This window comes from Lytechinus pictus, chromosome 12 (assembly GCF_037042905.1).
Source record: "Lytechinus pictus isolate F3 Inbred chromosome 12, Lp3.0, whole genome shotgun sequence".
NCBI classification, from domain to species: Eukaryota; Metazoa; Echinodermata; class Echinoidea; order Temnopleuroida; family Toxopneustidae; genus Lytechinus; species Lytechinus pictus.
In genome coordinates, this window is record NC_087256.1 from 18,681,368 (window position 1) to 18,693,350 (window position 11,983).

An 11,983-nucleotide genomic window follows, 5' to 3' on the forward strand; every position below is an offset into this window, starting at 1 on the left:
CTATACCGTCTTTACTGCATCCGGGTTTTCGCTTCGGCTTTCCTGCCCAACGTTCCCTTCTCTTCAAAGGAACGGCCGCCATCAAAGGCCCATTGATGCCACCGTTCTTTTGTTCGTCTTTCCTGCAAGTCTTAATTTCTGTCGAAATATCGAAGAATCTATTCTAAATAGCTCCCTCTACGACCAAAACAAATGCGTGCCTTCATATTGACTGTCGGATCGGAGAGTTCGGGTCACTGTTCTGAACTGTGGTTCGCATCTATCATGTCTGTAATGGAAGTTCGGGTGCATTTATAAAGCCACGGTAGCTTAATAAAAAATCACGCACGTTTCATAAATCGTTATGGATCTTTCGAATTTGCTGCAATAACCATGAAAACCTCTTTTTTTTTTGCAATTGGAAGAAAGTCAATTCATGATGTTTTAGGTGGGAAAATAAGATTTCGCACATTTTCGTTTCGTAGGCCCAAGCCATTCGTAGAATTCACGTCAATTTGTAATGTTCATTATAACTCGCATCTGAAACAAATGTCGGGAGCCCCCCCCCCCCCCAAACAAAAACAAACAAAAAAAAAGACAGAAGGAAATAGAATGATAAAATAAATATGACCGGAACAGCTTGACACTATTACGCATAGATATATCAAAGATTTATTAGAAACTGTTGTTAATAGTTTGTTCAATTTTTGGACGGGCAACCATTTCCCCAGGATAATTTCTTTATCTCCTTGTTTTAAAGAAGCGGGACCAAAAGGGAAGGTGAAAAGATGAAGAAGAAAACTAACAAGTCATAGGGAAAGAAAAGGAAGGGGAAACAGAGAGAAATAGGAAAATAATATTGGGATGGAAGAAGAGGAAGGGTCAACAAAAATAGGAAGGAAAACAGTTGAAAGAGAAAAAAAAGGAAATTTGAGAGGGGAAGAAATTTAGGATCGAGAATCAACGGGAGAGGGGGGACAAAATAATATGGAAATGGATAGAGACAGAAAATAAGGGGAAAGAAGTAGAGAGAGCTGGTGGACGATGGGGGAGAAATAAAGGGGGGAAGGGAGAGAGTGAAAGGGGAACAGAGGGAAATTAGACATGGAGTGGCCATGCTGAAACGGTTCTTTATTCATTCAGCTAACAAGAAGAGAATGAAGAAAAATGAAGCCTAAAAGCTCGGATTTAAATTGGCCGCAACTTTAATCTGATTGCGAACCCCTTCTAGCAATATTTCATGAAAAGATATACAGAGCAAAATAAGTGAATAAAAAAGGAAAATGAGTCAAAGGAAATTGAGAGAAGAAAAAAAAATAACTATACTAAGATTTAAGAAAAACATGAGAAAGAGAAAGGGAAAATCGTGTACCGAAGAAATATAGTTATCGAATTGCTAATGTAGGAACCTAAAGCACTTATACCACATCAGTAATTATCAGGATAGGAAAGATAACAAAAGCAACATGATTATAGGGGTTGAAGCGGGCTCCTATTTGCGGCGACGGAAAAAATGGATTAAAGATTCAAAGATAAAAGGAAGAAGAATTAATGCAAGGAAACATGACAAGGGGAAGGGATAAAGAAATGAGGAGGTAAAACGATTAATAAGAAATACAAGTGACAAAAATGGAGTGGGAGAATTGCAAACAGGAAACCCTCTTACATCTGCAGATCGCTTCCCTAGCTCTGTCATTGCCCATGAGTTCTTGGACCTATGATAATTACCCGTTCCGCCCGATTGGAATGACTGTGGGGGAACCAACCCGTCGATTTAATTTAACATGAATCAGAAGACCATGCCGTAGCCAGTGGCGTAACAGGCGGGGGGGGGGGGCAGGGGGGGGCAAGTTGCCCCCTCCCCCCTGGCGGATTTCACCGGGAAAATAAAAGAAAAACGGGAAAAAGAAAAAAGGGAGGTAGAAAGAAAGGGGAAGGAAAGGAGGAAAAGGAAAGGGAAAGGGAAAAGAAAACGAAGAAAAAAACATTTTTAATGGAAAAGGAAGGAAAGCGGGAAAATGTACGAAAGAAGAACATTTGAGAAAGAACAAATCATTCCGAACTAGGCCGATGTAATGCAAAAGCACGGTGGGAAATAAATGAAAAGATGACAAAATGGTAACAATAGCGGGAAACGAAGGTAAAATTTAATTAATAAAAAGCTTAATTGGAAAACGAAGAAAAAGGACAAGAAAAAAAAAACGACCGGGCTACCGATAATTGAAATTAAAGAGCGGAAAAAAGATGGACTGCATACAACATTTATTAAAATAGCGGCAATCTGCGAGGTTTAAATGACTTTGATATCAAGAAGTTTCGGGGGCTCCGCCCCGGACCCCAACCGCTCAGCACTGTGTATGGAAGGATGGGGCCATGACTCCCAAAAGTTCTATAAATAAGAACAAAAAACGGAGGAAAGAAAAGCAAAGGAAAAGTGTAGGATATGATTTTATTTACTGAATTTACTTCATTTCTCTATTATAAGTATTATCTTCGTTAGCATTTCTATCATTTCCTTATAATTTTATCTTCATAAATCGATGAGGTGGGAGGAGGAGAAGAATTACGAAGGACGAGCAGACGTACATGTAGAATGGGGGAGCAGTAAAAAGGGATGAGAATAATAATGATGAGGAAGGATACGAAGAGGAAAATGGAAGATAAAGAAAAAGGAGATGCAAGAAGAACACGAAAAGAGAGAATGAGGACAAGAAGAAAATGAAAAAGAAGAATAACGAAGGAAAAGCAGTAGGAGACGTATAAGGGCAGGTGGGCAGAAGAACAAGAAGAAGAGAGGAGACGTAGAAAAGGGAGGGGAAGCAAAATGAAGGAGCAACAGAAAAGGATGAGGTGGAGAAAAAGAATAATGAAAGACGACAAAGGATATGAAGAAGACAAAAGGAGAAGGAGCAAGAAAATTAGATGAAGGGGGCGAAGGATGGGAAGAATAAGGTGGAAAAGAATAACGACGGAGAAACAGAAGAAATAGAAGAGGGGGGGGGGAGAAGAAAAGAGACTAATGGGCAAGAGCAGGAGAAAAGGATGATCAATAATTGAATCAAGAAATTTACGAGTCTTTTCATGTCATTTGAGAGCAATAACCTTCATTTTTTTTATTAGTCTACAGTCAATAACCAACCTTTCCTCTATTCAACTCAATTCATCATTACATTTCCCATTCTTTCTACTCTCAATCTTCACGGATAAGGGCAACTCTTTATAAAGTCCACTCTTTTCAATCAACCACGTCTTCATATATCCATCCAGTCAATTCAACATTTTCAATGAACAATTTTTAATCAGTATACAATTTTGGTTAATCAATCAGCTTTATTTTCTCTTCAAACTTGTAATATACGGAATAATATTACAGACATGTATTGCACCATTACAAAATCAACAAAAGTTGAACATTTTGATTATGATCAAGAAATTGCAAAATAAGTGAATGAATAATAAATGATAATTAAACTGCACCACCAAGAAAGAATAACACCTGCTTGTTCAATAAAAATACCATCAATAGCAGTAATATTGAGATAACAGCAACTTATCATGACATGAATCTAATATACCGGTAATTGCGACCCCACAAATTAAAAAAATATACATATAAAAACAGAACAAATCAAATCATGACTACAGTAATAAATACATCTAGTTGACTTCAGTGAAACATAAATTATAATGGAAAATAACATTTTTCACATTCAAATGAACATGAACGATAAATCAGTCAATAAAATACCACCATAAGTAAACACAATTCGTGGATGCATAGTGTGAAAGAACTTGGAACTTGGCATGGAATAAATATCGAATTGACTATACTGAAAGCACCTTCTGCATATTTTCTTCCATATAAGTATATAGCTGGTAATAAATACAAGTCCAACATGTGACACAACAAGATCATCACAAAGAACATGTTAGGCAAAGTGTTCAGCTTAAATAAAAGATGACAAGCAAAATAAGTGAATTTGATGTCTCGCAAAGAAAAGATAATTATGCAGTAATTCAAATAAATACACAATCATAACTTCATGGAAGTAGTTCAATTCCAAAAAAATACATATCATTGTCAAATTTCAATATTGTTATGTGAAATATGAATTCATCATTACTCCTGAGTTCATCATATGAATAAGGTATCCAGTAAATGTTGTCCACTTATAACTTAACCACAATTATATCACTTGTTCTATAGCTTAATGAAAAAGTCTGTTGTGCCAAAGTTTGTCAGCTTTGTTACAGAACAGGTAGCAAGGGCACCGCGAGCATTTCCCTAGGCTATCCACTTGACGACTTGGCATGCTTGCATCTGGAGGAGGAGGGTGCTGGGTGGCTTTCATTTGAAGGTAGGTCTTGTAGGTGTCTTGTGATGATAGTACTGGTGTGGTGAACTTCTGGAATGCTTCGTAAGCTTCTTGGTGCTGTATGGGATGACGTGTGCAGTGGAGGCAGGTGGTGCTAGTGCATTTGGAGAAGAGAAGCATTCCATCCATCCGGCGCAGGTGCGAAGAGGAGAAGTAGAAAGATTCCATGACCTGCGGGTGCTGCTGGAGTTGTCGGAGTGAAGAAAGTGCTGTCTGGACAGATGGAAGAGAAGGTTGATGGGTGGCATGTGCTGTGATGTGTCTTGTGTGGATGGGATGGCCGTCGAACTCAAGTCCTTCCAAATAATCTTGGAGTAAGCCCAAAGCCTGGTTGAAGACTGCCTTCTCCTTCTCCTGTAGCTCTCCTGCTGGTAGCTGCTGTTGCCTCGGAGGACGACTTTCACCAGGGAGAATATCGCTGAGGTAAACCCCACAGAGCTTCTTGGTCAGCACACCCCAAACACGTTCAATGGGATTCAGTTTGCTGTCACCTGCAGCATAAGATACTACGCCCATAGTATCCAGTCCAGCATCCTTCCATACTTTCCCCAAGAAGTACTGGTTGACATGAGACCTGAAAAAAAAAGAGAATATAAGCCATGTAAAATATAATTGTATAATCACTGCAATAGGAAATGCATGTAACTTTGCCAAGCCTGTGTTCGACAAAGGAGAAATTTAGTTTTAAGAAGAGCCAACAAAGAGCAAAAAAGTGTTCAGAAATGTTCAAAAACGTGCAAGAAATTGATAAACTAAAAATTATTTAATGGTTGATGACAATTAAACTAAGTTTGCTTCTTTCAAGAACGGGTGTAAAATGACATTCTGTTGATGTTTTAACAGCTCCAAATATGGGGATGCTCATGTCGCAAATAAAACAAGAAGCTTTAAAAACAATTTCAATATTTGATGGATCTTCCATCGCTTACCGGTATATTTATAAAAATCACTATCATTAGGAGTGGGTTATTAATGGGTGAGTTTTGGTTTTAATATGGCAACAGTTTTTGTGTATTCTTTTTACCTTATCTCAACATGAAATGACAATATTTTTTTTGTATATTTTTTTTCTGAAAAGAGGGTCTAAAAATGGGTAAATTTAGGTAAAAATCACCTATTAACTCTAAGTAATCATTTCAAGTAAAACAAATTACCTCCCCCACCAAAAAAAAAAAAAAAAAAAAAAAAACATATGAATAGACACCAAAACCAGAGAAAAAGACCACCAAATAAAGAAGTTATGGTGGATTTATTTTTTTTTTTTTTTGGGGGGGGGGGGGGTAGGTTTGGGCGGCCATTTTGATTTTGGTCTGGCACACTTTTTTCTCGGACCCGAGATAAAAATATTGTCATTAAATTTTGAGTTACATCACAAGGAAATAAAAACTATTGCCATATTAAAATGACAAAAAAAGTATTTTTGACCCATGTATAGCCCACTCCTATTATCATCTTTTTTTTTTTTTGGGGGGGGGGGGTACCGGTATACCCATTACCGTACCTATGCTATAAAACAGGAAGTTATTAAATGACAAATATTTACCGCGGATTGAAGTCAGCTCCATTGTCAACGATCAGGAAAGCAGCTGTTCTCCCTCTCCTGACGAGATCCTGTAGTAGGGGTAGCAGATCCGTCATGTGGGCTTCTATGGTCGTTGGAATACCTGGTGGGCGGTTCACAACATGGGTTGTGCCTGATCTCCTAAATCTGCAAGACAAAAAAAAAATCATCTAGTACTTTCATATCATAGGAAGCAAAAAATTAGAATCCAATAAATTGTATACCAATGAAACAAAAAATGAAAGGCAGTCATATCATCTTTAGTCTTACAGCTCGCATAGTATTTGCTTGAAGGGGAAGTTCACCCTGAAGAAATTTTGTAGTAAAAATAGCAGAAACTAGAAATTTAAAATGCCCCCACTCAACACGATCAGAAATTCATTCAATATGATTGAACTTAATATGTGCAGAAACCAATATGCATATATATGATGAACAAACATAGACCATCAAACCAACGTGCATATAGCTGCGACCTGCGGAACCCGTATTCGAACTTAGTCTGTATTTTGGTGTCATCGACCGACACACCCAATTCTTTTTATAATCTGTTGAATATTTCATAAGTTATCATGTGGAAACCAACTTCCATATTTAATGAGCTGTGACCTTTGACCTGTGGACTCCGAATTCAAACTTAGACTGTATTTAGGTGTCATCTTTTCTGCTATTTTTACAATAATCTTTTTGTCAGGGAGAACTTGTTTTTTCTTTCACAGAATGATTTTATTCAAAATCAAACACGAAAGCAATTCAATTTACAAAAAAAAAATCATGAAGCAAGCAAGTGTCGGGGTGAACTTCCCGTTAAATGAATGCCCAAATATTCATAAAATTTTGTTTTATTGTGCTAATCTCCAGCAAAGTGTTAGCATGTTAAAAGATTCATTAAATCTCTTTCAAGATTGCGAATTCAATTTCAACTTTTCGACATAAACTAAAACTATGTTGGCAGCAGTGAAAAAGCATTAAAATTACAATTTGATTTTACAATAATGCATTCAAGAAAATAAAATGTTTGGGGCCATCAAGTAACTAAACTTGTCGTATTTGTACAATTAATAATAATGCACCTTGGCATGACTGAGAGCCATTTCATTTAACTGTCCATAAGAGTGACTTTAAGAATTTCCTTGGGACTGCCGATACACTTCATTTTTCAAAAGCACCTTTCACCCATACCACAATTCAAACAATTACTTGTTGATACTTTATATGATAAAAAAATTGATAAATCCATAATTTATTGTTCGAAATAGACATGAAATGAAATACTCCGAAAATTTGCTTTGCCCAAATGATCATGGGCCCGGCGGCCACTGTGCAGCGCCAGATGCATATGTACCGGTACTTAGAATTTAAATTACCTCAAATGTTCTCTTCCCTTGTCATCTTTGTAGACTTGTTTCGCACCGGGCTCCATGACCAAGTACCCTGCAGGGGTGATCAGATACCCTGGACTTGGAAAATCGTGGTCGAAGTAATCCGGGGCATCAGTGATAGGGAAAAACCTCCCTGGCTGAAGTCTCCTGTCTACAGCAAGTGTAGCTTCGCCAATGTGCACCTGAAATGAAAACAAAACAAATACCGAATCAGTATAAATGCATGCTACTGCTTTTATTTATATTCACTAAGTATTTAACTAATGGGTCCTTCCAGAGTCAGGTACATTACAATTTTACATTGCTATTCTATTACTTGGTGCTCTCAGTTTTCTAGTGGTAAGATTTACTGTCACACATATATTAAGAATTCCACTTGAAAACCAAAGTTTCAAAGAAAAACATTTGGAAAGGCTGCAGATTGTATTGTGCAAGCCATTTTTACTGACCTAAAATGATGTTTAATCTGAGCAAAGATCTACATACTGTACAGTGGTGTACGCAGGGGGTTGGTTACGGGGGTTCAACCCCCCTTAAATTTTTAGATACCCAATCACCTAAAACCCCCTCCTAAGAAATAACCCCCCCCAACAAAAAAGGGGTTAGGAAATAAAATTGGCGATGAAGACTTTCTTTGGGTTGTCAGCATTTCATTCAGCTTGAGCCCCCCCCCCCTTTAAAAAATTATGCGTACGCCACTCGTGACTAATAAAACAAATGTTAAACTTCATAGAAGCGAGCGAGAATGTATAATTTCAAAATTACTTTATCAATCTATACAAGCATCAATTTCTACATACAAGACTTGGATTTCATAGCACATGGCTTTCATGTAGACATTAAAATCTGAAGAGAAAATAACTGGGAAAATATTACAATGAAGGAGTTAATATAACAAAACGGGTACACACCTTATTCTTATTATCCATAGAAATGGCAGCACTGATTTCTCCAAGATCAGCCAACAATTCTAATGAGTTCTTAGCCCTCTCCCGGCAGTAGTGGGTATCTTCCCTCATGGCGTTGCTACTGTTCTTTTTCGAGGCAACCTTGGCGTCTATCAAGCCCCTGTAGTCTGATGAAGCGTTGTTGCGTTTATTCGGAGCAATCATCCATCTGTGGATCATTTTCAGTCCTGAATGTAGATATAAAGAAAACATGATATTCACAAGCTGCAATGTCTTGATCACAAATTGACAATAACAACAATAATTTAGGCTCAGTCAAGAATGTTTCATGGCTGCCCACAGCCCAGGACTGAGCACTACATACATGTCAGTGCCTATAAAAAATTGCAATTTTTCATCCACTCTACAGCCCAGGTGGGGAAAAAATCCACCCCAACAAAAAAGTTGATTTGAATAAAATGAGAAAATCAAACAAACACTGAAAATTTCAGCAAAATATGATGTAAAATCAGAAAGTTATGACATTCTTAATTTTCACTAGGGATGCTGCACTCCTGCAGCCTGAAGATGGTCATATCTATAAAAAAAAAAAAAAAAAACAGAATAAAATTTACAGAACTGTTGAAAATTTCATTATAATCAGATGACAAATAACAAAGTTATTGAACTTTATAAAGATTAGCATTATTAGCTTTATGAGTGATTTCTCCAACAATGACCATCTTCTGTGTACAATTCTGAAGTATAGAAGAAAGTAATTGAGCCCAACCCTGATTTTTTTTTTTTTTTTTTTGTGAAAATGGATTTTATTCTACTAGGCTACTGTGCTGTGGAATTTCCTTAACTTAGGCTTAAGGTATGTAACTTGTAAGGGTTGAACTAGCTAACTTAGAACCTAGGCTGTACTCCTTACCAAGTTGAGGGAAACGATCTTTGAGTCCAGGGACGGAAGCAAACAAATGGTCTCTTATCTGCTGAAGGCTGACGCCACAGTTGCCGGTTGTCAAATGACGACGGCGATGTGCCTCAAAGCCGTTGCTTTCGACAAAAGCCCTCGCCGTGTCAATCACTGTCGGGAACACCAGATCCACGCTGGGGCGTCCATACCGTTTGTGGCACGTGTGTTTCCGTACTGGTCGTGGCCTCTCTGCATGTAGCAGGGGTTGTTCGATGTCAGAGTCTCCATCATCTCGAGCTCCCAACAGCCAATGAAGGTCATATTCTTGATCACCAAGTCCATCAACCATCTTTGCAAAAGCAAACACCAAAGTGGCTTATCCTTGTATTTCGAACGTAGCGTATATAGACAAATTATAATGTTGATTCGATATGATACTCGTATGATGGTGGGCCCTAAGTCTGCGCACCTAACAATTTGAGTTAAGATTTAACATGAATTTCTTCTTATTTCACAAAATCTTTTGGATAATAATGTTCCTTATATTATTGAGAGTAAGTATACCAAATTTCTCATTAAAAAATGAAAGAAAATATAGGATTTTCTTGAAAAAACCTTGGGCAGTCATTTTCAGATTGAAAAAAAAAATGGTACCCCATGTCTGCGCACTCATTCACTTTGCACACGATTCGGAGATTTTGATGAGAAAGGCTGTATTTTGAGGCCGTCACATGAAATGCCCTGAATTCATTATTTTTTCACCATTTTGAGTCGGATTTTTTTATGAATACCTGTCTATGTATTGCATGTGTAAAGTTCGTGCTCGTTGCGTATCTTCTTTTACTAGAATCGCGCAGATACGCGGGTGCGCAGACTTGGGAGACCGCGCAGACATGGGGGAACTGACCATACTATTGAAAACAAACGGAATGAATACCGGTACAGAAAAGCACTCGTAATTATACTGCGTGCAGCATGTGCGCGCGTGCGTGGATGACGTATCGATCGCGACATACACATACCGCTGTGTATACGTACGCTTCAATGACCATGCACGATGTGTGTCTGCCGTATAGCGCACACGATCACATGCTTAGAGATGTTTTTATATGCAAAATCACTTGTGTATCTTTTTTTTAATTGACCCCCTCCCCATACATATTTAACAGTGGCTTAACTACGAGAGGACAATCGGCTGGCAAAAAAAAAGTGTGGAGGGGGCGCCTAGGAAGACAAAATGTAGTGGGAAATAAGAAATTATTGTTAATTTACATGTATATTACAAAAAAAAAAAAAAAAGAGAAAAGATGGAATATAGAGGGAGAGAGCAAGGGACATGTATGGGAGGAGAAGAAATCATTTTATATTATATAATTATGCTACAGAGGCCTCGGAAGCGGGGAGGGCGGGCGGGGGAGCTTCAGCCCCCCTTCCCCCCCCCCCCCCCGGCCCCACTTTTTTCCAAAACAATGTACAAATACGTAAAAAGGACTATAATGATTGTGATTTTTTTGCATGGTCAACCATACCCCCCCCCCCTCCACTTTGAAAACCGTTCCGCGGCCCCTGTGTTTACATATTTACATTGGGAATATTTTCATCATAACTTTATGAAACCTAATTTGCTTAAGTATTTTCCCATATGTTTATCGCGTGGTGCTCGCATTTCTGTTTAGATATAATCATGTTGTATACATCCCATCTTCAAGTCACATGACTCTCAAATTTCAAACGAAATCTATTAAAGAGGTGGAGTTATAGACTTTCATTATTTTGATACCAAGTAGTCCCATACGAAAAATTGGGATGATTTGGGGAGTACAAATAGAGGACACATCAAAGTATTCCGACAATCACCAATCCCCCACCAGTCGGACCACCTCCTAAATATTCAAGAATAGGGCCATCTCTCCCATGAACAATATAGGGTATTCTCCCTATTAAAATCTTGACAATGGGGTCAGCTGAGTACATCAGCGCGCTGGCCTGGGTCATTTTCAACATCCGGCTTGCGGGGAATTTAAATAAGCATCAAAGGGATCGTTTGATTGTCATGTTGCCACGAGAAAGCTTTTTTTTTTCTTTTTATATATACATGTATGTCTATACAATGTTGTGCGCATCATGCCACGGTCACATTATATTTTTCAACTTGTTTACACTTTCCTAAAGGTTAGGGTATGGTGTTGATAGAGAAGCGCAGAGCCCGGTTTTTTATTATTATTTCTCTTTATAGCAGACACGCTTCGTTGTGGGCTTATTCGCGTTATTACTATTTTTTAAATGCTGAATACCCAAAATATACACAAAAGCGAAGTGAGTTGTGTGCTGCCCTGGCCATGATGTCGACTCAAGACGACAGTTGTTAACACATGACCCCCCCCCCCCAGAAAAAGAAAAAAAAAGTAGAACCCTACATGCAGACGATGATGTTTATTTTTCGAATCTAAAGCCGGGCTGAGTGCTCTATAATGAGTTCGTAATAGATAAGTAAATAATAAAATGTATTCATTATTACATCAGCCATACAAATCTGACCTCTTTGTCATGTTTATCTTAATTTGTTATCGTGTATTGATTTTTTACAAACAGTATTATCTTTGATTTTTTTTTTTAATTTCTTAATACAGAAGAAAATCAGTTGACTAATAAATCGATTTTTACTCACTTTTGGAATTATTTTATATGATTAAATTGTTATTTTCATATAAAGAGTTTCAAATTTTCATTGGTATCATCTAGAGCTAGGTAACAAAATTTAATGACAAATTGTCCTAACCCCTTGCAAATAAACTCTTTATATGCAACCGCTATGATTTTATGAAAAGGGAAAGTGTAAAATAAACTAGAAAGAAAAGATTGAAAAGACATGTAGTGAA

The 11,983-nt window shown here is 37.7% G+C and overlaps 1 protein-coding gene across 1 annotated transcript; it reads right to left on the bottom strand.

The window, feature by feature from the left end:
- Positions 1 to 3,293: 3,293 nt before the first annotated feature.
- Positions 3,294 to 9,534, bottom strand: LOC135156137 (uncharacterized). Its single transcript, XM_064107567.1, has 5 exons — positions 9,120 to 9,534; positions 8,210 to 8,433; positions 7,284 to 7,480; positions 5,899 to 6,063; positions 3,294 to 4,929 (listed from the first exon to the last, which is right to left on the bottom strand). Exons 1-5 carry the CDS (start codon positions 9,451 to 9,453, stop codon positions 4,188 to 4,190), a joined length of 1,662 nt encoding a protein of 553 aa, XP_063963637.1. The 5' UTR covers positions 9,454 to 9,534; the 3' UTR covers positions 3,294 to 4,187.
- Between the last annotated feature and the right edge of the window lie 2,449 nt (positions 9,535 to 11,983).